The sequence below is a fragment of the Thrips palmi genome, unplaced genomic scaffold (genome assembly GCF_012932325.1).
Source record: "Thrips palmi isolate BJ-2018 unplaced genomic scaffold, TpBJ-2018v1 HiC_scaffold_1, whole genome shotgun sequence".
NCBI classification, from domain to species: Eukaryota; Metazoa; Arthropoda; class Insecta; order Thysanoptera; family Thripidae; genus Thrips; species Thrips palmi.
In genome coordinates this window covers 7,492,745-7,518,674 of record NW_023144620.1, presented here as the reverse complement: position 1 = coordinate 7,518,674, position 25,930 = coordinate 7,492,745, and the positions used below count along the sequence as shown (strand labels likewise).

The window sequence follows — 25,930 nt, the reverse complement described above, 5'->3', positions numbered from 1 at the left end:
GCAGCGTCAGCCAATCGCGGCGGCTGTTGGTCGGCATGCGCTGGTGGGCAGCCCGAGCGGCGATACCCCGGTAGAGAGAGACTGTAGGAGGGTCTCACTTCCCTACCCGCATCAGCTCTGTCGGAGACACGCTGCTGTTCCGGCTTTTTCGGATTTCTGCGGTGCGGAGGGAAGATGTTCAAATTCCTTGGTGGTTAAACGAGATGAGATTGGTCCGGCTGATTGCACCACAAAATTATAATGTGGAAAAATTAATGGGCTGCCCCTCAATGAGGAATAATTATTACCTTTTAATATAAATAATCATTGTCGAGCATCAAAGGAGGTGTCTGGAGAGGGCATGGGCCGCCGCTTCGGGCGCGGAAAGCAACACCCTCCAGCACTTGCCGCTCAGCCGGAGGGTGGACCGCGTGCCGCCGTGGACCAGGGGTGGGAGAGAGGTAGGCGAATCGTTCTGTGGACAGCCTAAGGGGGTGGCGGCTCCTGGGGGCGGCGAACGGTTAGGCAAAACGTGGTATAGACGCCTTAGGGGGTGGCGCCGGGCGGCGCATAGCAGCGCCCAGGCGGAGGGGAGGACCGCGTCAATACCCCACCCACCCACGGGCAACCCTCGGCAACCCTCGGGAGCGTTCCCGGCCGGGCCTCCGTGCCGCCGTGGTGCCGCCCGCCGCCCTGCCGCCCTCAGTCCAGTTCGGGAAGGGTGCGTGCGACGGTGACGCGGTGCGACGCGGTGCTACGCGGTGCGTGGGCGACAGGGCGACCTCTGCCGCAGCGCCGCAGCAACCCCGCGACGTGGCGGTGTCGCGGTCCTCCAACGTCCGGCCGGGCTAGGCGGGCCGTGGCCATCGAGGTGCGTTTCTTTGCGAGCACGGCGGCTGCCGAGAGGGCGGGGCGCTTGTGTTGACACGGCGCGATCCCCACAAATCCGGAGTCGTGTCTCCAAAGCCTCCTGTCGTCGCGCTGACGAGGCTGACGGGCGTCGCGGCGTGCGAGAGCGGACGCGCGGACCGGAGGCTGCAGCAGCACAGCAGCACGTCCTCGGCAGGTGAGTGGCCCCGATGCGCCCTTCTGGTGTCCACGGCATACAGGGTGCCTTCTAGAGGCCGTCGGCCTGCTTCTCGCGCCCGCGGCCACACAGCCAGTGCACAGCACGCGCCGTGTCGGGAGAGTCCTCGCGGTGGTGGCGCGAGAGATGCCGCACGCAGTGCACTGCGCTTCGTCTTCGTAACTTAGTCTCTGTCAGCCACGGGGAGGGGGCGTAGCGCGTAGCGGTGCTGCCGGCCAGGCACGCGAGCGAGACGTTGGCAGCGGCCATGTAGGGGTCCAAGGCCCAGGGCCCAGGCCCAGGGCCCAGGCCCAGCCTCTCTGCTGGCGGTGGCGGCCCTTCGCTCCAGCGCCCCTCCCCCTCCCCCGGTCCCCTCCCTTTTCCCCGGACGTCTCAGCCTCGCCTTATCACCGCGAGCCCTATCTGCCGGCCGCGCTCGCCCCGCCCGCGACACTTGACATGCACTCCCTTAAACCCATTCAGTGTTCTCAATGTATTTGTCCATCGGTTCCTTTGGCCCTTTGTTCGTATCTTTGATAGTTACATTTGAGGCCACTGGAGCTCAAGAAGTGACGTCATCTGCCTCGCTCGTCTGCTGGCCCACTGGCGCCGCGGCGTCGCTGGGGTTTCAATCAGAACGCGACCTTCATCGCCCTAATGCCACTGCGGATGCAAATGAGCGACGCGGAGGGACATTTCGACTAATGGGGCGGGGCGGGGCGGGGCCCGTTGGCGGAGCCCTTGAGGAAGCAGGGACAGTGAGGGGGAGGAAGGGCAAATTTACGCGATACCTTCGCCAACAAGGAGCACTAACTTGCTCGTCGTTGAAGAGGGGTTGGGGAAAGCTGACAAAAAACAGCAGTGGGGGAGTTGGGGAGGCGCGGCTCCCGGCCTTCGGGAGCCTCGCATCCCAATCGCATCGCAGAGTAACGCGTTGCGGCGAATCATCTCCAGGAGGGAGGGTGGGTCTCCCGGAAATCCCCTTGCGATTCGGCACCATTCGGCACTGGCAGCACTGGCCTTTCTTTGCCGCTGTCCGAGGCTGCATCATCGTCTGCTCCTTGTCAAAACGCGGCGGTAAACCGTGGAAGTGTTCAGAGGGCGTAAACGGCGTAAACCGCCACACGGCTGTCGGCGCGTCGTTGGCGCGCCATTCCGGTGCGAGACTCTGAAGACGTGATTCCGGACGCTGTCTCGTCCTGTCTCTCTCGCGCCACAGCGGCACGCCCCACGAGTGCGAGAGAGGAAGGACGACGCGGTGTGCAGAGTGTGGTCACTGCCGCGCTGCGTAAACATGCGGTCCTTTGAGCAGCGCGCGGCCGCACGGCCAAACGCCGCGGCACTTCAAAAGGATCGGAGTTCCCTCGGCCACCTGCCGTGGGCCGGGCCGCCGCCGCCGCCGCCGGGACGCGCAGCTCCGTGGCAAAGGCAGCGCCTGGTGGAATTCGGCATTGTTTACGAAATTTGCGATGGTTTATATGTTATCTCCTACCCCATCCCCATTTGAGGTCCCCTACCCCCGAGTGCAGTGGCCTGAGGGGAGCAGCGTGGGTGCGTCGCACTGCTCCAGTTTAGGGGTCGCCCTTTGGTTCCGTCCCGTCCATCGGGGCGGCGAATCGCTGGCGATATGCGTGTCCTCCCTCGCCTAGGTCATGGCCAGCCAGGGCAGGCTGCTGGTGCGGTGGACGCCGGTCCGCGGCTCCGCGTCGCGCTGTCGGAAGCTGATTGCCCGCCGTCTCCGTCTCGACGCCATGCACGCACGCCATGTGGCACGTCGGCGAAGTCACGCCGGCGAGCACCCTCCGTCCCTCCCTCCCCTTCCCTCCCCGATCCGCACGCCGCGCCGACGCGTGCGTCGCTGTGCGTCGCTGTGCGTCGCGCACCCCCTCCCCACTCCCCCGTCGCGGTGGTGCAACGCGAGGGTGCAGTGCAGTGGTGGCTCGCGACGCGTGCCTCGCTCAGGCGGACCGGAAGCTGGAGTAGAGCACGTAGTGTGAGGAAGAGCGCACACTGGAAGGTACGCGATGATTTTGGAGATCACCTTGGGACCGCCTTACCCCGGCTATCCCTAATCCAAAGCGGGGTGCCTTTCAACAGTTTCAACCCCCTCACCCCGCAGTCAGACCGGACCACGCCGGCCTCGGCTGGACGACGGGCTGGACCAGCGTTCGACCATTTCGCAAGTGCGCTCCTCGCAGCTCCCTGCCGCCAAGTCTCCCCGCGTCGGCATCCCCTCCACCGAGGTCGCGGTTCTGGTGTCCGTTGGTGCCGCGCGGTGCCGCGGCCGCGGCCACCCCGTTGTGTTGATTGCGAGCTCCGGCGGCCGCGGCATGGCAGCGCGCCGCGCGGTGGTGCTGTCTGCCGCCCGCCTCGGCCGCTCTCCGCTCGCCGGCGTGGCGTGGCGGGGCGTAGCGTGCCGGGGCGGCCGGCTGCCCCTTCCCTTCCCTTCGCTCCGCCATTGGCTGGCTCGGCGCTCGGCTCAGTGTTCGTCGCGCGGCTGCGCGGTGCACACGCTGTGCCGCCCCTCGCGTCGTCTGCGTGTCGCGTCGTTCAGTCAGACTTATGCCGGTTCGGACGCGCCACGACCGCAATGTGACGACTGTGCCTTGTGACAGCGAAGTGACTGGAGTGTTGTGGTGCCGAGTCGTCATTGAGCGACACAGTGTTTGTCGGCGAATAAAGGATACACGCCCCCCGCACCGCGATCTGCGCGTCTCCCTACTCCGAGGTCGGGGTGGCAGAGGCGCCGGTGGACCGACAGGTGAGCAGCGTCATCGTCGGTGCCGTCTTCCCGCGCGTCGGCAGCGCCGGTTTGGAGTCCGAGAGCGAAGTGTCGTCTGCTGTGCGTCGTCTGCTGCGCGCGCCTTCTGCTGCTACTTCAGCTTGCCTCTGCTGTTGTCAGTGGGTCAAGTGCCCTTCGCGACTAGGATTGTGACTCGATGATAGAGGTGCGACACTTACAGTGGTTGCCATCGCGAGGGGTGTTCGGAAATCGAGTTGCCTGTGGCCGAACTGTCTCCGTGGCGATGCGTCGCAACAATGGCCAATGGCCAGGTGAATGGCAGTGAACGGGTGAACGGTTGGCGGCGCGGCACAGGCCCCCCCCCCCCGCCCTTGCAAGGGCGACACTTGTAGCTTCCTGCGTACCCGGCCGGCTGCCGGCATTGTCTCCCCCCCCCCCACCCCCTGCATTTCCATCCCGCAGTCCCGCAGCGAGCGACTTGCGCCCCGCCACCCTGCGCCACCCCGTCCAGACACGGCGGCCGGCCCTCGGAACCACTCCACTCGGAACTGGATGAATCAGCGGCTCGGCGATTCGGCGCACGCGGGACTGGGGCTTCGTTCCCGGCCCGGGATGCCTCACAGGACAGTCCGATTTCGAACACCACGGTGTCTCTGTCGCGCCCACGGGACGCCCAGCGACCGCGCGAGAGAGACAGAGCGACGAGCGCCGTTCGCGGCACAAGCCTGGCCTCCCCTCGCGGTTCGCGGCGTCCGCGGTCCTGGGGGAGGGAGAGGGACGTCGCCATAAACTGAGAGAGTGTCGCCGAATGCCAACCTGCTCGGTAACGGACGGCGGCGGAGGTCGTTGACATGGCCGTCTCGTCCCCGTGGAGGTGATGCACCCCTTCATCTCGTTAGCGCGCCACCCCTCCCATTCATTACCGCGCCAATGAGTGGCGGAGCTTGGCGGAGCTGGTCGTCAGGTGGACGAGGTCCCCGTGCTGGGGGTTTCGGCGGCCGTTGCCTGCGTGCAGGCCGTGCAGGCCGTGCCGGCTGCCTCGACTCGAACGTTACGTCAAGTCGAAAGGAGCGTTTTGTTGCGAGCGCTTTGTCATCCAACCCCCACGAAGCGGCGTGCACCGCAGTGCACCGCAGTGCACCGCTGCCATCGCCGTTCCCACGACATGAGCGGCGACGGCGGCAGCAGCTCGCCCTGCTCGGCCCGAGCGAGCACGCAGCCACGCAGCCAGGCTGTAGGGCGCGGGACGACTTTTACCTTCCCAATATGCCGACTTGTCGTCCACCGGGAGCATCATGCCGTATCGTTATTCGGTAGGGGAGCGGGGCCGCTGGCTGATTCCGAACAGGCGGTTTCGTCTGATACATCTCTCTCGCACTCGTGACAGACCAAGGAGCCGGGGGTGGGGCCGGCGTGACGTCTCTGCCTGCACCCCCGCTGGATGATTCACTGCGAGTCGCACTGTACCGCAAAGCTGCGGCCTAAGCCGCGCTGCTCCTGCCGCGTGCCGCGTCGTCACATCCAGAGAGATAACGACCGGGACGGAGACAGTCGAGATAACTACCTTGTGTTGTTTCTCGGTGGGCACCGCGTGCACCGCGTGTGTTGTGGCTGCGAGGCTGTGCGTCGCGGTGGCGGTGGGGTGCGGCGGGGTCCCTTGGGGGCGGCTGGCGCGAGGCGTGGGTGGCGCGGGGTAGCGGGGGCGCCTTGCCTTTCTTGGCAGGGCGCTGGCCGCGCAGCGCGGCGATTGGAGGCTGGCTTGGCCGGGTGGACGGAGGGACGCAGCCCAAGCGTGGCCCCGGAAGGGGAGGGTGGCCCAGCGCTGCTCCGGGCGTGGCGGGCGGGGCGGAGCGGGCGGGGCGGGGCGGGCGGGGCGTGGCGTGGCGGGGCGGCGGGGCGGGGCGCCGGGGCCCATATTGAAAGGCAGGCGGCCCCGCCGCCCACGGCCGCCGCCCCTCGCCGCGGTGCGTGAGGGGAGCGGACTTGTCTTTTTGTCGGAGAAATAAGTCGCGAAATAATGGGCGCTTCCCCTTATGTTCTGTTTCCCCCTCTGGGGATATGTACTCACTCCCGCCGTTTTCATATATATTACGCCCTGAGCATCCAGTGTCGGCGCGCGCTCTCGTTGCATTCGGCACGGCATTGGCGTGTTTTCGGCGCCGCCGTGTGGCTGCATTGGGATTGCCGTCACGTCGGCCTAGGGGTGCCCGTCGTCGTCGGGGACCTCTGAGCTGCAGACAGTCACTCCTTATAGTAGCTGTCTCCCTCGCGCCTCTACGGGACGCCCCTCGAGTGCGAGAGTGGCGAATGCTATGCTGCTGGCATCTCGGCGCTTGGCGTCGCCGCGCGGCCGTTCAGTCTTTTGCCGTGCGGCCGCGCTGCCCGGTAGTGGCCTCCGGTGGTGGCCTCTCGACCCACTGCGATAACGTATCGGCTGCGGCCGCTGTGGCCGCTGTGGCGCAGCGCGGTGGCGTCCCGCGGCCTGCAGTGTGCAGCAGTGTGCAGCAGTGCAGCAGGAGCACCGAGGAGCACGGTCTTGGCGTCGTTCTCACTCTGCTGGCTGGATCCATTGCGGCCCTTTCTTCACGGGCCTCCACACTCCTCTCGCGACAGTCCGCGCGACACGGTGCTCGCCACGCCGCGATGCAAGATGCCCGCGTCACGTCGCTATCTCCGCCGTTTGGCGCTCCGCGTTTCGCCATTTGCCCCGCGAGTGACGCCACCTTGCGCGCGGTCCAGCGGCCAGTCACCGCCGGAAGTTTAAAAGTCCAAGTCCGCCTCGTTGACGTAATAGATAAGGCAAAGACGCCTTCCGCCGTCACCTTGACGGGGTCCTCGTTTATCGCGGAGCCTCGCCGAAATCGGCCCGGCCCTTGTTCTTGGCTGGGCGTCGTCGGACGCCGGGGTCAGCGCTGTGTGGCTCTGTCTCTCTCGCACCCCTGCCGGGCGGCCCGTGAGTGCGAGAGAGACAGAGCGACGGAGTCGGTGGTGTTCGATAAGGCCGCGCGGAGGACGTCACGAAGGACGCCGTCGAGGGCGTGAGGGACGCGCGCAGGCCTTGGTGGCGGAATCGGGCACGTCAAGTGCTGCACCGCGGCGCGGGCACTGCAACTGCACTGTGTGCCGGCGTCGCGTCCGTCTGTCCGCCCGGCGCAGCGGCGCTGCGGCGCAGCCAGCCCTGAATGCATAATGGATCAGATTTGTACACTTGCCGTCCGTTAATTTGAGGCGACGCGGCTCCGGCCGGCCGGACCACTCCCGCGCCGGTAGTGTTCGTAATTGGTTCTCTCGGTCGTCGACTTCCCTTCCCCTACCCCTCCCCTCCTCCCCGGTGGCTCTGCCGCTCTGCCCTGCTTGCCCGCTCGACCGCCTCCACTGTCCTGTTGTTTCCGGGGCTTCCGGTGTGGAAAGGATTGCAGCAGTGCAGCAGCCTGGAGGCCTCGGAGACGAGCTCGGAGATGTGTGGCCACCACGCGCCGCGTGCGGTTCACCGGTTCATTGGTCAGTCCCGAGCAGTGTGTGTGCTTGCAGGCTCCAGCTCTCAGCGACCGCCCTGTGTGCTTCCGGACTTCCCCCGGCCGTGCTTCCCTCTCGGGCTTCCCCCTCCCCCTCCCCGCCCACGCGCCGGTCTGCACTCGGCGCGCTGCCGCTAGCTGCCGGTGATGAAGTAGACGGACTGAGTCTAGGAAAGCACGCGAGGCGAAGGTCGGCGCTCTCCAAACAGACGCGGGCCGTGCCGGGCCGTGCCTGCACTTGACGTCACCGCCCACCCCGTGACGAGGGTGTACCGGCGTGCCTCGGGGTGCCGGAAGGGCCGGAAGGGCCGCCGATTCGAGAATTGGAAGGAAATGAAGCGTCTCTTGGACCCTCGCCGGGGCATCACCCCCACCCCGTCTCTTTCTCTCTCACTCCACGCACACACACACCTGGCCGCGAGGCGCACCTGCAGACCTATTCCGGGGAGTCGTTTCGTCGCTCTGCCTCTCTGTCGCACTCGCGCGGCGTCCCGGAGGGTGCGAGGGAGACGGAGCGATTCCCCGGCATCGCTCGGCTCGGCATGTAATAACCCCCCGCGTGCGCGATAAGCACGCGCGCGTGGCGTGCCGTGGTGCCGCGCGTCGATCACGGAACAGCGTCGCACCCCCGTCCCGCTTTCCCGTTTTCCGATTTCCCATCCACCCAGCAGTGTGAGCGCGTCAGCGTGTCCCGAACTACTCCCAGTGGCGGAGAAAGTGTGGGTGGGTGGGGCCCCGGTGGCACGGCCCGCACTGCTTGCCGTCGGCCTGCCGTCGTCGCCGCTGCAAAACTTCCACCGATTGACTCACTCCCTCACTCAGAGACTGCAAAGCGCTGCAAAGCTCTGCAAAGCAGCGGCATTCCTCGCGGAGTGCTTCGGCGTTTGGGCCTGCACTGCCAACTTGAGCCAAGGCCGAGGGCCGTGCGCTGCGGTGCGCTGTGGCCGAGGCTGTGGCGCGGAGGGCGGACGAGGGATTTACCTTTATTTTTACCGAGCCGCGGCAGTCCATCGGGGCCCGTGGCGGTGGCGGGCAGTTAGGCCTGGTAACGTACACAACACCTGCACAACACCCCCGGCCCCGCGGCCCCTCGCCGACCGCGCGGGGCAAATCTCGGCCTGCAGATAAATGTGAGTGTGCTGCCGGCCGGTTCCGAAGAGGCTTCTCTTCGCTCTGTCTCTGTCGCTCTCTTGGGGCGTTTCGTGCACGTGCGAGAGAGACGGCGCTGTGCGGGACGAGCCTGGTGCTGCTGCTGCGCGAAGATGTTTACGCCAACGTCCCGGGGGCCCTGGTGCTGCTGCTAACCACCGTGGGGGCAGGTCTTATGGCGGGCACGGCGCGGAGCAGCGGGCCTGGGTCTTGGGGGCGCGAGGCGTCGCGGCCCCGCGCGGGGCCCCGCGAGCACCCCATGGGCGCCCCGGAGCGCGGACACCCCGACACCCTCGCGCCGCCCCGCCGCCCCGCCGTCGCGGCTCAAGGCCAGCGGGCCGAATCCGGTCAAAGACGCGGTGAGCGGAGAGTGGAGTGGAGGCCTCGCGGGCAGCGGTGCCACGTCGCCGATGCGTTGCAGCGATAGCCGCCGTCAACCCCGCGGTCTTCTTTCCGCGATGCCGGACTGGGCGACAACTATGGAATGAAACGGTGGACTGGACATTCCTCATGGGAAACTGTCAATTTTTGATGGCGACCTTCACCATTGACACTCAGTCACAACGGATTTATTTTTCGCGGCAATTTTCCTCGTTGTCTTTCCCTTGCGTTGTTTCCGGTGCGGAGCGCAGATGCTCGCGACACCCGGTGTGGCGCGCGGACGCGTACATCCGACAACCGCGCGCTGCCGGCGAGAGGGAAGGGTTGTGGGTGGCCTGGTGGCCTGCCTGCGGCCTGGATATCGGCTTGCTCTGCACAGGTGGTCCGCCTCGACTGCGGCCCAGGCCAACGGCCGAACGGTGTGCGCGTGTCGTATGGCGGTTGCCAGAGGCGCCGACGTACTGCTGTTTGTTGTTCGGCCCGGCAGTGCTGCCCGTACCGTGGTTCCCACAGTGACGACGGCGCCGTGCGTCGACGCCGTCGTCTTAGTTCCTTATTTGCTGAGTCCGCTGCTGCAGGCGGCCGGCGCACAGTGTACCCGCCACGGCCGTGCCTGCCTCGATGTAGGTCCTCTCCGCCCTCATCATCGCCGCCCTCTCCAGCCGACTCAGCCCTACCCTTCCCTCCTCGGCGATGCGGTTCATCGCCCGCTCGGCGTGCTTGTCTTTGTGGCACGCTCCCAGCAGCGCAGCGCCAAGCAGGGGACGCAGGCCTCATTTTCCGATCAGATTTTGCCCCCACCCCCGCCGCGCCCCGCCACGCCCCGCGGAGGAGGGGAGGCGCGGGCCGCGTCTTGTAAGGTGAAACTTGCCTCGTTTTTCTGCGCGCCCGGTTTAGCTCGGTGGTTAAGCACCAAAAATGTGCAAAACATGTTCGGAGCGATCTGATTTCGGAAATCGGTAGATTTTAACCTCCTCTCTCAGATAAGCCTTGGAGCCAAACCCGGAAACCGCGGGAACCATCCGAAAAAGCGGGTTGCATATTTGCCAGGGGTACCGCCGCTTTTACAGTTAAAATCGGTTATAAATCAAAAACTAGGCGACGCATCATCGCGGTTGAAACGGCGGAGCGTCGGGAAGACTTGGAAGAGTAGATTGGCGTTGGTTTCATCTTCCTGGCATCAAAACTGCGACCTACAGAGTCTATAATCTGATTGGACATTGACGTTCAAAATCAGAAATTCGCAATTTGCACGAAATTTTTCAGATCGATTGTATGAGTTATTGCGCACCAATAGATGCGCCCTTCTGTCAGCTATCACGTGAGCTCTTTAAAAATGGGGGTCGTCGCTGTGGATTTCGAACGGCAGCGCTTTGAACGCCGCCAGGCGGAGAGCGCGCGGGCCCGCCGGGCGGTACCGCGGGCTGCCTACCCGGCCTCTCCGTAAGGCGCCATGTTAATTTTGCACCTTTTAAACTTTTTTCCCAAGGAACAAAAGAAATGCCTCTGCGGGTCAAAAGCTTTCTTTTGGCATCAACTAAAAGTGGGACGAGTGTCATTGTGTTCGAAGGATTTGCACACTCATTTCACTTACACTTGCCGCTGGGTCCGGTAGCAAGTGTAAGTGAAATGAATGTGCAAATCCTTCGAACGCAATGACACTCGTCCCACCTTTAGTTGATGCCAAAAGAAAGCTTTTGACCCGCAGAGGCATTTCTTTTGTTCCTTGGGAAAAATGTTAAAAAGGTGCAAAATTAACATGGCGCCTTACGGAGAGGCCGGGTAGGCAGCCCGCGGTACCGCCCGGCGGGCCCGCGCGCTCTCCGCCTGGCGGCGTTCAAAGCGCTGCCGTTCGAAATCCACAGCGACGACCCCCATTTTTTAAGAGCTCACGTGATAGCTGACAGAAGGGCGCATCTATTGGTGCGCAATAACTCATACAATCGATCTAAAAATTTTCGTGCAAATTGTGAATTTCTGATTTTGAACGTCAGTGTCTAATCAGTTTATAGACTCTGTAGGTCGCAGTTTTGATGCAAGGAAGATGAAACCAACGCCAATCTACTCTTCCAAGTCTTCCCGACGCTCCGCCGTTTCAACCGCGATGATGCGTCGCCTAGTTTTTGATTTATAACCGATTTTAACTGTAAAAGCGGCGGTACCCCTGGCAAATATGCAACCCGCTTTTTCGGATGGTTCCCGCGGTTTCCGGGTTTGGCTCCAAGGCTTATCTGAAAGAGGAGGTTAAAATCTACCGATTTCCGAAATAAGATCGCTCCGAACATGTTTTGCACATTTCGCCTTTTTTGTGGCGCTTAACCACCGAGCTAGTTTCCTCAGCGCGTTTTTCTGTTTTATAAACGTCGTTTGAATTTTTACACGCGCGTCGCCGTTGCTGCGAGGGGGAGGGGGTAGGACGCATGAAAGGCGGTGCAGCATGCAATTGATATGGAGCACACAAAGGGCGTCGTGTCGGTAATCCGCTGTGAATGGAGCGGCCGGGCTCCCACGCTGTGTGCACGCTGAGCAGCGCGGAATCGAGAAACGCTAATAAGGAAAAACGACATGAAAAGACGTTTTCAAAGGACCCGGCCGGCCGGGCGATGCAGAGGTGCCACTCCGTCGCTCTGTCTCTGTCGCACCCCTGGGGGACGGCCTCGCGTGTGCGACAGAGACAGCGCCAGGATGAATGGCCGCCTGTTTTGGCCGCGTTTCCTCCGTTTTGTGTTTGGAGATGACACGCGTCCGCGCCACGTGAGGCAGCACGGCTCGGCCTCGTCGGCGTCCTCGGCGAGTGCGCCACGTCGAGGGACCGGCCCATTGTCGCGCTGCATCACTTAGCCCCACTAAAAACGGGACCGGCGCCGCGGCGGTTCGAACCCGCGGCCGCGGCAGGTGCGTGCCACTTCCCCGACATGGCGAAGCCAGGCATCGAACATCGAGCCGCGTTTTCGTCCGCAAAAGGACAGCAGGGCGCGCTCTAGTGGAGCAGCATCAGGCTGATTCTGAACCGTCACTCTCTCTCTTACACTCCGGCGGGACGCCCCACGAGTGTGAGAGAGACGGTGCTGTTGGCCTGCAGCGCGTACGGGATGCTTTAGCCGGCGTTGCCTATTAGGTCCGGCGTAGGCAATAATTCGAACCTGCTGCCTTGTTTATGGGAGCGCGCTGCGTATGGGCATGGACGTGCCGCGGGCACCGCCATGGGCACCGCCATGGGCACCGCGGTGCTACCTCAGCCTCAGCCCGCCCATGGCAGTCGGCGGCCGCCGCGCTCGTATCGCAAACACTTCGCTAAGCGTTGTTGTGTCTGGCCGCCCCGCCCCGCCCCGCCCCCCCCGCCTTGCGGCGTCGCCTGGAAAGGCCGCTACTGGAATGGAAGGGCCCCGCGGGGTTCGCGGGGCGGGCGAAGGGTGCTGATTCCAGGAGCAGCGCGGCGCAGTGTGCGTCGCAGCAGCGGTCCCCGACACGGCACCGCGCCGGGGGCACAGCGGCCACCGGGTGAAAAAGTCGAGTCAGATGGATTGCTTTCTGGAAGGCAGCTCGCGTCGACGAGGTGAACTTGTGCCGGAGTTGTTTGAGTGCGACGCCCGCGCGGCACACACACACGCGCGCTTGCACACGACACAGGAGAGGGACAGGTGTGCACCGCGTAGCGCACGTGCGGCGACAGAGTCGCTACTGCGCTACAAGTAGGCAAGTAGGCAGGCCTGAGGCAGGCCCGTCGCATTGTTACTGCCCGGCCTAACGGCCGCCCGGACGGCGACCAGACGGCCCTTTCGTATGTCAATGAGAAAGGGGAGAGCAGCGAGAGCGCGGTGCGCAGCGCGCAGCGGGCTGACCTTGGAAACGGCACGGTGCTCGTGGTGCACACTGCGAAAGGAAGGGGGAAGGGGAAGGGGGACGCTTGTCTCACCTCTTGGGCATGCAGACCGTTCGCTCGGCCCTTTCCTCCCCTCCCCTCTCCTCCTCGAGCCCTGCGCCTTCCTGCGCCCCCTCGACAGCCTCTCACGGCCCCTTGGAGCCCCCCCCCCCTTTCCCCTTTCCTCTGCCGCGCCGCGTCCATTCCGCGTTCGCACAAAGAGGGCTGAGGCGACCTGACGCGGTGACTCCCCCGCCCCCGCCAGCAAGCCAGCAAGCTGGTTCCGAACACTGTTTCCTTCCCTCTCCGTCTCCCTCTCTCTTTCTCGCAGTGGTGCGACGGAGACAGAGCACTGTTCGGAATCAGCCCGCAGGGCCGCGCCGCCGACGACGCTTGAGGGACTCTAAAAGTCCAGCCGTCGCACCTTCCACGCCACGCTTGCCTCATCCGCCCCCTCTCCCTCCCCCTCCCCGACGATTCGCCAACCCTTCCGCTCCCCGCCGCCTTGCCGCCCCGCGCCCTGCGTACTACAGCCTTACAGCGCACTGCGCGGCCTTTGGTGACCGGAAACGACCGCGCAGGGCGGCAGGGCGGCCGGGCAGCGAGTCGCACATGTAGGGCTGCCTTTCCCATGGCTCGCCGCGGAGCGCGGAGGGAGGGGGTCATCCTGGAGCGAGGACAAGCAAGTCGCCGTCGTGGACTGGACGCAGGGGCGAGTCGCGCCGCCAAAAGAGTCTTGAAGGTGCGCGTCGAACGGGTCGCGGCCGGCGTCTCCTCCGAGGACATGACCGTCGTCCTTCATTATCGTCTGTGGATGGAGACCGGCGGTGCCGGCGACGGACGGCGGCGACCCGGATCAATTTTCATGCCGGCCGGAGTGGCCGCCGCGGATGGCCGGCCGGCCGGCCGCGTATCGGGTTCGGTTGACGGCGACGCGGCGACGGAGACGGACTCCAGCGAGCAACCAGTGGCGTAACAAGGGGTTGCGGTGCGAGCGCGCGCGGAGCGGCGTAGTGCTGGAGCGATTCTAGGAACACTGGACGACGCTTCGCGAGGCTACGCGAGGCTACGCGAGCGCGGGCCGAGGCGGCATGCGGCCGCGTTGCTCTGTCTCTCTCGCTCTTATTGGACCGCCCCGCTGGGGTGCGAGAGAGACAGAGCACTGTTCGGAATCTGCCTGCCGCTGCTGCACTGCATCGGCGTCGCGACGCCGCGCCGCTTCCCTGATGAACTTGAAGAATGCCGTGTCGCCGCGGCGGCGCTCTTTTTGCACGGCAGGGCGAGCGGGCGGCTGTGCGGCGGGGAGGTAACGAATCCGCATTGCCGCCGCACCGCGCTGCACATAGCTTTATTGTTTTCCACCGCATCGCCGCATTGTGAGGCCGCGCCGGCAGACTGATTCCGCACAGTCTGTCTCTCTCGCGCCCTCGCGGAACGCCCCATGAGAGCGAGGGAGAGAGACAGAGCGACGAAGGCGGTGTTCGGAATGGCTCTCTGCTAGCCGGCGGGGCGACGGCAATCGTGGCGGAAACTAATTAATGGAGCGAGCGCTCTCAGCGCGCCGGTGGGGCATTCTTGTTTCCTGTATCCCTGTGACGGCAAAAGTGGTGGCGTCCCTTTTTGCGAGGCGGGGCCGGCCGGGGCCTCTCAGCCTCTCGGGTGACCGCCGACGCCGCCCGGCCCGGCGAAGAAAGGGAGCGCTCGGACGGGTTGGGAAATTCGTAGTACTCGTCCTTGAGCAGCGCAGCAGCGCCAGCGAGGAACGTTTTATTTGCCCGCCTTTTCGTTTTGCTCGGCTTTTGCGGCGCTTTGGCGAAACGTCGCGGCTGCGGCTGCTGCGGCTCAAGCTGAAACTGCGAGCGCCAGCGCCCCCTGCAGTGCAGGCAACGTGGGAAAATGAAAGGCCCGTGCCGTCGTCCCGTTCGCCCTTTGGTCTCGCCTCGGCCATTGGCCGTGTTCTGGCCGTGCCTTGGCAGTGGCTTGGCCGTGCCCGCCGTGCCCGCGCGACACCCCGCGGCCGCCGGTCCGCGATCCCGCTCGTGTGGTTTTTGTGCGGACTGTACCGCTGCCACTGCCCGTGTCGCCCGGCCCCAAGCACGGCGTCGGTAATTGAACCGTGGACCGTGGCTAAAATACGGCGGCGTTTGAGCGGCCCTGCTGCCCGCCTGACGGCCTGCCCGCCTGCCGGCCGCGCCGTGAGTCGCCAATGCTGCCCCTCCCCTTCCCCCTTCCGGACGCCCCTGCTCCCCGCCGCGCCGCTAACGCGCTCCCCGGCGTTAGAAGGGCCCCGCTAATCCCTACACCGCCGCGCGCCGTGTCCGCGACCTAGCACGCCGTCGTGGCCGCACCATCTCTCCGAGGAGACGCGGCGCAGCAGCGCGCAGCAGCCCGGGGGGCGTGTTCGAAAAGAAGAAGGGAATTGTTTTGAAGGGAATTGTATTTGCTCTCGGGTTGTCGCTGGTTCTTGTGTACGCGGGGCGGCGCGGCCCCCTAGAGTCGTGCAAGTGGCTGGGTGGCGGTGCGCGGGCTGACGGCGGCCTCACGGAGTGGGTGCTCATTACGCTGGCCGTCCGGGCACTTTGGCGTCGCGACGTGACTGGAGGGACGTCGACGTCGCTGCTGCTGCTCATCATTGGCACCGGGACGGTGATGCGCCGCCGCGCCGCCGCGCCGCCACGACGTCTTCGTCTCGTCGCGCGTTCCGCCCCGTCACGGCAGTCACGGCAGTCACGGCGGCCTTTTAGCGCTCCCGCCCGGAGCCACTTTGGGGCGTTGGACCGGCGGCGCCGTCGCCGTGATGGCGGCTTGTCGGCTTCCCGGACGAGCTTCCGGTCGGCGGTGCAGTGCAGTTGCAGTGCCTCGCAGTGCTTCGCAGTGCCGCGGCGGAGTGGTGTCGTCTGCCGAGGCGCCGCAGTCGCATGTCGCAACGCGGAGGCTCTGCGGAGGCTCGAGTTTGTCACTCAAGGGGGCTTCCCTCCCTGCCCTCTTGTTCCCTCCCCGGCCGGTGCCCCCTTGCTTGTTCTCGAGGGGGCTCGCTCGGGGCGGGGCATGCAAACATTTGTTCTCCGCTGAAATGAAGGGAGGCTCTTGTCTCGAGAGATTCTCATCTCGTTCCCGACGGTGGTCCGTGCGACGCGACGCCCTCTAGGGCGCCCCGCCCTCAGACCGCCGCGATATGGGTCAGGCTTGCGTCGTTGCGTGAAAGGGGCGAGTGTATCAAAGGCACTGGGTAAACCGGTAAACCCCCGGCGCTGCGGCCTGCGGCCCAGCCCTTCGCCGTGCCGTGGCTGTGCCGCTGTGCCCCACCGGCCGCCAGCCAGCCAGCCGTCGCGCTCGGCGGCGCCGATTTGACCCGGTGTCAGATCTCACTCAGCCGGCAGCCGCCCCACCCCGCCCCGCCCTGTCGACATGCACACGGCAGCTCTTTCGCCCGCAGCCCCGCGGTGCAGCCATAGTGCAGCTGGCACTGCAGGGCGCAGTGCAGCTCGGCGGCGCGTCCACCTCGCCGGGGCCGTCCCCGAGCGACCGGCGCTTTCCCGAGGTTTGTGTGGATTCCCTCGCCGCCTCCGCCGAGCGCCCCACAAATATGTCGGGACCTCTGCTCATCCGCGGCAGCTGAGCGCCGCTCTGCGCCGCGCCGCGCGTCGGCATCAGTCAGTTGGCGCGGGGAAATTTAGCGTGGAAATAGGAGCAGCGCGCCACTCGGGCCGACAGGCCTGCCACCGGCACCGCCAGGCACCGCCCCCGATAATGGCCACGTCTCGAAATACTGCGTGCTTTTGAGAGGACCCGGCCGGGATTCGAACCCGAGCCCGGGCCTGGCGACGGTGACAACGGGGACATTCATGGACCCAGGGACCCTGGTTTCGAGTGCGCGCTGCTTGGCGCCGTCGAGGACCGCGGCGACCTTCTCGAGGACGCCGTCGTCGGCCTCTCCGCGAGCTGCCGTCGACGCGCTCGCGCCGGCTGTGCGGGGAATAAGTTTGTTTTTGCGCGGGATTTTCGGAATCCCTGATTGGTCCGCCGGTGGGGTATGGAGATGATACGGAAGGGATGTAAGATGCAAGCCGACGCGACTTGCCGTTGCGCCACGTCGGCGAGGCATCCGAGAGTAAATTGGCTGCCGAGTGTTTCTGCCACGGTCGTCGGCCGGAGATTCCGCACGTACCTCGCGAGTCGTCGGGCAGGCGGCGGGCATCTAGCGGCACAGGGAGCACAAGGTGCACCGGGAGGCGGCGAAAACAAAGGAATTATGCACTTTTTTATTTGTGTGTGTATGTGAGGTGGTGCACGCGATGCGATCGTGTGTCTTGTTTTTGTCGCGGGCCTCACCGCGTGACGCGCGCGGCGACTTCGGCCGCCGGGAATGGGCCTTGTCGAAGGAAAGAATGGAAGAAGGATGCTCCATAATTTTCCGAGCAATCTCGCGGACAAGCGCGCCGTGTCGCGCTGTTTAATCGGCCGGGATAAATCTGCCCAGAGTGGCACCGGGTGACACCAGTGACACACACTCCCGCGGGGGAGGGAGAGAGACAGCGGCGGCGGCGCGGCGCCGGCAAGGCTGTTGATCTAGTTCCTCAGGCGTTTATTTAGGAGCCCCGGCCGGGGCCGCCGCGGCGAAGGGGAAGGAGGGGAGGGGGGACGTCGTGGGGCCGCGGGGCTGACTTATTAGCGGTCGCGGAAAGAGTAGCGTCAATGATGGATGCCGGTGTGTGTGCGTGTGTGTGTGTGGGGGGGGGGGGCTGTGGCGCCATTTTCCATGCGTGCTTGAGCAGCACCCACTCACGCCGCGCACGCCAGAGAGGCGCACGCACGTGTTGTCCCGGGTCAGTGTTCCCGCGTTGCACCTCGCCCTATTTTTAACAGCGGCATGATGCGGTTCATCAAGTGGACGTAAACGGAGTTCGCGCGGCCCGGCCGGCCCGGCCTCGTTGCCTGAATGGCGCGGCGCGCCGAGCGACGCGAAGCACTTGATCACCATCGCCGTCGAGATGGCCGTCTTCATGGCGAGTCGTAAACCTGGGCGGCCGCCGCGGTGCCGCGGTTCGATTCGGTTGGCGGTGTCTGTCTGCGGGCCGACAGACGGCAGGGAATGTCAGGCGGACAGACAGGTGTCATCCCGCAGCGAAATGGGAGTAGTGGCGGCGGGGCCGAGTGGCGCGGCCGAGAAGCGAGAGGCGGCCGTCGGCTAGGCTGCGTCGAGTGCTTTTAGAGTCCGCGATTGTCTGTCCTGGTGCACCTTGCACTGGTTCGCGTCCACGTCCCGCGGATGACGGATGACGGCGAGGGCCTCCTCTAGGCGTCGTTTCGTCGTCTCGCCCGCACCTCGACGGGGCGCCCCTCGAGTGCGACAGGGACGGAGCGTTTGCCGGCGGTTCCGCCCGAGCGCCTCGCCCGCCGTCGCGACCGTCGCGGCCCCGCGAGTACGGCGTTGTCGTGCACCGGCAACGCCGTCGCCGTCCCCCAGACGATTTACACAAAAGATGCCCCCGTGACAGTGTGTGCGTGCCAGCGTGGTTTACAGGCGCGAGAACACAACATGACACGCGCGTTCTAAATAGCGATACGACGGACGACGACGCCGTGTGTGCGTTGGTGTGTGTGTCGGGGGAATGCGTGAGAGTACAGTGTGTCCCTGTGTGCGAGGGAGAGGCCCGAGGTGTCTGCTGGTGTGGTCTCCGCGATGGTGATCTGGCCCGCGCTGCTCGCGGCTCTCCCGCGCTCGCGGCCAAATTTTCATGACGCGTGACGGAGGGTTATGCGAGGGTGCGCCGCGCCGGTCGCGCTGGCACGGGCCTGGCGCGATGATTGGTCTGTGAGACGCCCCAGCCTGCGGCCTGCCTCGGCCCCACCATAGGGTGACCACGGGGCGGGCGAGGTTAGGGTGGCCACCGGCCGGGGAGGGACAGCGGTAATGACAGGCCTGAATGTGCACCGAGCTGTGCCCCGCTCGCCGCGCTCTCCCCTCGCCTCGCTCGCCTCGCTTGTCAAAACACTAAAATTTTGCGACCCCTCCCCCTGTGGAACCTGGCGAAAATAGCACGCAGCGCGAAGCGCAAAGCTACCTTGGCCACGCGGGGCGCAGGAACGCTGCGTCGTCGCTCTGTCTCTCTCGCACCCCTCCGACACGCCCCTTGAGCGTACGAGAGATGGAAGGAGAGGCAGTGCGCGCGGAAAGGTCGCCGCCCCGCTGAATGGAAGTGCCGCGCCGGTTTCCGCTCATTGCAGGTACACGCGAAGCGCGAGGAACACGTGGAACCAACGACAACAACAAGGAGAAGGAAAGGCGTGCGGGGAAAAGTCAACAACATTCGGGAGGGCGTAATGGTGCAGTCACGGCGGTGTCGCCGTCGTGGTCGTTGCCGCACCCCGTGGCGCACCGTGGCACACTGTAAACCCCGCCGCCCACGGCGACGTCGCCGCACTTCCCGGCCAGAACGTGACGCCGATGGCGGTCGCCGTGCTTGTCGTTGTCGCGGACGTCGCGGCTAGGCGTCACCTGCACCGTGCTACCGCCCCGCGGTCTGCCGGCGGGCCTGGCCGTCCTGGCGGGGCGCCGTCGAGGGGTGTATATCGTTTGTACGACCTCTTTTTGTACGACCTGCCCGATTCTGACCCGACCTCGGCGGACGAAAATTTTTTGTACGACCTCGTTTTGTCCGACCTCATTTTTTGTCCGACCTCCGTTTTGTCCGGCCTGTGTACACCGAGGCCGTGTCCACACACCCGAGTGCACCGTGTACACCCGTGTGCACCGACACCGTGTAAACGCGTGTGCACCGGCGCCGTGTACATCCGTGCGCACAGCAACAGTCTAAGGTCCTGCCGGGCCGGGGGAGGCGATTGCTATGCCAGGCCTAGGCTTTTCAAGCAGACTGCTGCCACGCGGCGGGTTGCCTACCTTACGGGCGCACAGCAAAGGTCTTAGGTGCTGGCGGGCCGGGGGAGGCGATTGCTATGCCAGGCCTAGGCTAGGCAAGCAGACTGCTGCCACGCGGCGGGTTGCCTACCTTCCGGGCACACAGCAAAGGTCTTAGGTGCTGGCGGGCCGGGGGAGGCGATTGCTATGCCTGGCCTAGGCCTACCCTTGCTGTGCGCCCGTAAGGTAGGCAACCCGCCGCGTGGCAGCAGTCTGCTTGAAAAGCCTAGGCCTGGCATAGCAATCGCCTCCCCCGGCCCAGCAGGACCTTAGACTGTTGCTGTGCGCACGCGCACGGATGTACACGGCGCCGGTGCACACGCGTTTACACGTTGTCGGTGCACACGGGTGTACACGGTGCACTCGGGTGTGTGGACACGGCCTCGGTGTACACAGGTCGGACAAAACGGAGGTCGGACAAAAAATGAGGTCGGACAAAACGAGGTCGTACAAAAAATTTTCGTCCGCCGAGGTCGGGACAGAATTGGGCAGGTCGTACAAAAAGAGGTCGTACAAACGATGTACTTCGCCGTCGGGCGTGCATCGCGCTTGTTTGTTTGTTTTTAGAATATATTCCCGCGGCGATGGGCGCGCGAACGACCCCCTGGATTTACGGCGGGCCGGCGTCGAGGCCGCCGTCAGGCGCGTCACCTCGCCGTCGACGGAGGGACTCGGCCGCCACGTTATGCCGCCGCACGACTGCCCTTGATCGGGCAGATCGGGGAGACCGAAACGCGCGCAGGCATCGATTTCAAGCCGGCTTGGCTCCGCTGCCTTGTCTTGCCTTCCCTCGCTGCACCGCTTCACGGGAGAGTGCACCATTTCCCATGTTTCTCTCTGCGTTACACGTTACACGCGCATGCCCACCCGGACATGCCGGCCGACAAGTGGGCTGTGGACACTGCGGCCGAGTTTTTCCACCACACGCGTGCTCGCGCCGCCGGTTATCTCGCCCCGGGTTTCTTGTATCGACTAGTTTCGGGAGAGATAAACGAGAGCATCTCGGGGCGTTCGAACGCGCAGCGCGCCTAGGTCGTCGAATGCAGCCCCGCCACGCCCACCCGCCACGCCCTTGACCTCCTTGACCCGCGGGTCGAGCCAGGCCGACGACCAGAGTAAAGTCCGCGCGCCACGCACTTCGGGCAGCCTCCGCTCCGCGACCCCCACGATAAGCAGGAGCGCGTACCCTACACCGTCCGCACGGAAAAAAATAATTAGCTGCACAGGTAAAAGTTAGCTGTACAGCTAAAAACATTCGCTTCCTGAGAGATAAGTAATTCCTTCGCTGTACAGCTAAATTTATTAGCTGGACCGAATTAGCTGTGCAGCTAAGGCATGTTAGCACTAGAGATTCACAAAATTTATCTGCTCGGGTCAACTGACCCGATCAACCGACATCTAAGCCTTATGACTAATGTTGTTATTGTTCGATGGATATCTGCCGGACTCGAACCCGAGTCTGCCGATTGAGAGGCGCGCACGTTACCTCTACGCCATCACGCCATCTCCTCGACGTCGGGTCTTCTACCTTGAGACTATCCTCGCCGCTTAGCCACCTCGGTAGCTAACGAAATTTAGCAGGATGGCTAAGTCTACTCGGCTAAACTGCAAACTGCTTTGCTAAAATGCTTTGCAGAGCAGCTAAATAAAATTAGCGGGACCGCTAAATATTAGCTGCAACGATAAAACTTTTAGCGGTGCAGCTAAATCTGTCTAGCTAGTGAATATTAGCTAGGTTAGCTAAGTAATTTTTTTCCGTGCGGAGAAGAGCGACAAAGTGGCTCGGAAAACGCGTGGCGCGTGGTGTTATCTCAATGAGAAGCCAGAGCCCCATCCATTTTCGACGTCTTTGAAACGACATTAAAAGCTCTGGTCGTGTTGTAACTCTGGCCGCACGGTTGCGGCTTCCCCGAAGATGACTGGCACTTCCCCGCGATGCTGCTCCACTTACCCCGCCGAGCCGAGGCGCGCCGAGGCAGCGATTTGATCTATTTCTGCTAAATCTGAAACTCAAGCTCGGCTGGATCGGATTGCCTTGCGGGAAGGAAGCAATCCGCGGCGTCGTCGCGGCCGCGGGAACCGAACCCCGGCCTGCCTTCGCCGTGGTGCCCTTGGTGGCCAGTATCGGGCTGCAGCCGCGGCGGCAGCGGCGCCAGTCATGCCGCCTTTTTTTGCGCCCGCCACTCGCCGGCCGGAGTCTCCGGCGGACTCTTCTATGACCACTGCGAGTTACGCGGAGGGAGGGGAGGGGGGCGTCATCGTGGGCCTCGCGGGCCGCATTACCGATTGGCCATGCGCGCGGCGGCGCGTGAAGCCCCTCGCCCCGAGGCCCCCGTCGACGGACACCCTCCTCGTCCTCGAGCCGCTGCTTGCTGGGCTGGACGCTGCCGGTCGTAAGGAGCGCGCGGTTTTTACGTTGAAAAATGACGTCTGTTTTGTGTTTTGGACGCGGCGAGCGCATTTTTTGGGGGGGATTTGTGTGTTCTCCCCGGGACGACGCCGCCGGGCGTTAAAGGCCTTTGCAGTGCAGCGCCGCGCGTCCTACCTATCTAATCGAAGGCGACGAGCGCTGTGACGGATAAGGACGCCTTCGGGACGCCTTCGGGACGCCTTCGGGACGCCTTCGGGACGCCTTCGGGACGCCTTCGGGACGCCTTCGGGATGCCTTCGGGATGCCGGCTTTGTGGCGCTGGGCCGCGTAGTACAGGTGCGCTGTGCACTGCTATTGTGGCGCCCACTGCAACGCGGCCACTGCAGCGGCCGCGCGGTGGGAAGCCAGGAAAAGTGAATTGCCCGGTGTCGTGACGGGACGGCCTGTCGGACGATAAAAAGTAGCCAGGCATCGCTTCCGTCTTCCGTCCGAAATGGCTGTCCGATTCACTCGGTTCCCATCACGTGTGGCGCCCCACGAGGTCCCACGGGCGGGACGGACTCTCTTTGCGCTGCCGGTTTGCGGCATTGGCGGCCACCCCCTCACTCTGTCTCCCTCGCACCCCGACGGGAAGGCCAGTGAGTGCGAGAGAGACAGCCGTTTGTTTGCCCGGCGGCGCCTGGACGCTGGCGGCCTGGACAAGGAGCGCGTAGTCCGTCTAGTCCGGCGGGGCTGCCGGGCCGTCAAGGGAACGCCTTCTATGGACGTGTCACTGTGTCGCTGGAGCTGGATTCCGAACAGTGTGCTGCGCCGCTGTCTCTCTCGCATCCCGACGGGACGCGCTCGGCGTGCGAGAGAGACAGAGCGACGAATCCGAGGACAAAACCCCAGTTCGGAATCAGCCTGTGCTGGTTACCCGTGGTTACCGCAGCAGGTGACTCGGCGGATCCAGCAGAGCGGTTCCACGATTCCCCACAGTGGCGTCGTCGCTCTGTCTCTCTCGCTCTCGCGAGTCTCGCGAGTCGCGGCATGCTCTGCTGGATGCAACGCCAGGGGGAGGCGGCCGGACAGGACGGCGACGGCGACTGAGATGCGCGGTCCATGCAATCCGCCGCCGCGGAATTCGAATGAAACCAAAATTCGAGCGGTCCTGACCACAATGTGACTGGTTCCGGTTTCACCGGAGGCAAGCACATTTCCATACATTTTCGCCTGGCAGCAGGAGGCCGTCGATAGAGACAGAATCCCGCGCGGCGTCTCGTCTCTCCATTCCCCGCTCGCTGGCGCTGCAGTGCTCGCCGCCACGCCACGCCACGCCGCCCCTATAAGGCCGGCCCTGGTAAGCCCGGCGTAGCGACGTACCGATCAAACCGCATGAAACGTCTGACAATGCGGCGCGCCGTTTACTGCCTCTCGTCTGCACCTTGCGCCTTGCGGTACCGGGTACCGGGTACTCCCATCGCGCTATGCTCCATCGCGGCGCGTCGCCCCGATGCCGTTCGGTTCGGCACTGTTGCTCCGAATAGGTCTGCCCCGCCCCGCCCCGCCCTGCGTGCCTTTGTTGCCTCCTCTCTAACGCGCTGCTGTCTGTTCCAGGGATGGCGCCCTCTCCATTGTTGGCCTGCCTGTCATGCCTCGCCGTGCTGGTGCTGGCGGCCCTCGCCGAGGCCGTGGCCGTGGCCGTGCCCCGCCCGGACGTCCGCGCCGTGGCCGAGGCCGAGGCGGGCAGGGTGCGGCGCGCGCCCCGAGCCCGGGATGAGCTGATGGCCGCCATGAACCCCGAGTCCTTCCAGCTGGGCGCGCCCTCCAAGGTGGCCCACTGCAAGTACGCCCCCGTGTACGGCTACCTCTCGGCGGACTGCTCCGACAGGAAGCTGACGGGCATCCCGCGTCTGCGACAGGGCGTCGAGGTGAGTACAGTGTGCGAGCCAGAGCTCTGGGAAGGAGCCTTCCCGAGTTCCACACTCGGTGGCCCCTGCCGCCGCGGCGGAGGCCGCCGGGCGGGTGGCAGTGCCCGTTGGGTTGCCTACCCCGCCGGTTGCAGGCGCTCGCAGAGCTTAAGGCCGTGTTCTTTGACGCAGGCGCTGGACATGTCGGAGAACAAAATGCTGATCGTGCTCAACAACACGTTCAGCACCATCCCCAACCTGCGGTACCTGTACCTGAACGAGAACCGCATCAAGTCGGTGGAGGCCGGCGCCCTGGTGATGCTGCAGTACCTGGAGGTGCTGGACCTGTCCGGCAACCGCCTCACGTCCGTGCCCACGGGGCTCATGGCGCTGCCCAGGCTGCGCAAGCTGTACTTCGCGGACAACCTGCTGCAGAACCTGGACCCCACCTTCATCTTGTAAGTCGTCGGGCTGGCCGTGTGGGTAGCGGGGAAGAGGGAGCCAAGCTACAGGGAGGGCTCTCCAGAAAAAGTCATTGGACGCAAGAAAAAAAGTTCAAGTCAGAGCCAAAACAAAACAAACAAAATTACAATTAAAAGAAATGATTGTATGCGTTCAACATCTGTAAAAATAATTTTAAAAAATATTCAAAAATTGACATGTTTAGTATTTGGCGATGTGTTGGTGTTGGCGACTACCTGTAATGCCCCTTTTCCCCAGCGCCAGCCCCACGCTGCAGCTGCTGCAGCTGGCCGAGTGCAGCCTGCCGGACCTGCCGCTGGGGCCGATGCCGGAGCTGCTGCACCTCAACGTGTCCGGCAACGCGCTCAGCACGCTGCCGCTGCACGAGCTGTCGCGCATGTGCCGCCTGCAGGTGCTGGACGTGGGCAACATGCCGTCGCTGTTCGAGGCCCTCGACATGGAGGAGGCCTGCCAGTGCCCCACGTTCGTGCGCTGGAGCAAGCTGCGCGAGCTGGACCTCGGCCGCGGCAGCAAGGTGGCCTGCAAGAATGAGACCAACAGCGCGGGTAAGGACCACGGCTCGAGCGCTTAAATTTGGCCGATTTTTAGCCGCCACTGGTGGGCTGGTCCTTGTCTAGCACGTCTCTAACCGCGTCCTGACCCTCTGCTTGCAGACGACCCCTACCTGCCGACCTGCAACGCGACGCAGGTGACGCGCTCGGCCCTGGAGATGCACGGCCGCTGCGTCATCGCGCAGCAAGAGGAGCTCCGGGCGCAGGTGCGCAGCTGGTGGGTGATCGCCATGGCCGTGGCGGCCGCCACCGTGGTGCTCATGGCGGGCGGCCTCTGCTACTGCCAGCACCGCAAGCCCGAGCCGCGCCACCAGAAGGTGCCCCTGGTGGTGATGACGGAGGCCAACGGGCACGGCAACGGCACCGCCAACGCCCGCAGCCGCGGCGGCGGGGGGGTCACCGCGCCGGACAAGTAGCAAAACGCCAAGGCTGCCGCGGCGGGGGCGGGCGCCGCGATGGCCATCTCGGACTTCCTGATGGCGGCCGACATCCTGCACAACATCGCGGTGCTGCGCGGCCAGATCGCGGCGCAGGCGGCCGAAGACCCCTCCCTGCTGCGCATCGCGGCGCGCCGCGGCGTGGACCTGAGCGCCCTGGGCGAGGCGGGCAGCGCGGCGGCGGCCGAGTGGCAGCCCCGGGGCTCCTCCAGCGAGGCCAGCGACGACGACAGCGTGGCGCGCCGCGCCAGGGCGCTGCGGGACGACTTCGCCAACCGGCGGCGCCGCGACACCCTCGGCGGCTACCCGCACCCCCGCACGCTGCCGCCGCCGCCGCCGCAGCACAGCCCCCTGACGCGCTCGCGCCTGTCCATGGTGTCGACGCGGCCGGGGCCGCCGCGGCAGAGCATCATCAGCAGCCTCGAGGCCATGAACCAGGCCAGCAGCCAGGCGGCCCGGGAGCAGCACGAGCGCGCGCGCGCCGCCAGGAACCGAGTGCGCTTCCCCCACCTGGAGTACGAGCTCGTGGAGCAGGACGAGCTGGACGAGGGCGAGGTGTCGGACGACGCCTCCTCCAGCATGCTG

The 25,930-nt window shown here is 64.8% G+C and overlaps 1 protein-coding gene across 1 annotated transcript; it reads left to right on the top strand.

Annotated features, from left to right (window-relative positions):
* The first annotated feature begins 3,519 nt into the window (after positions 1 to 3,519).
* LOC117641830 (leucine-rich repeat-containing protein 24) lies at positions 3,520 to 25,450 on the top strand. The gene is made up of 5 exons (XM_034379498.1): positions 3,520 to 3,806; positions 23,582 to 23,895; positions 24,067 to 24,332; positions 24,595 to 24,902; positions 25,011 to 25,450. The coding sequence occupies exons 1-5, from the start codon at positions 3,608 to 3,610 to the stop codon at positions 25,322 to 25,324; spliced, it is 1,401 nt and encodes a 466-aa protein (XP_034235389.1). The 5' UTR covers positions 3,520 to 3,607; the 3' UTR covers positions 25,325 to 25,450.
* Positions 25,451 to 25,930: the final 480 nt, after the last annotated feature.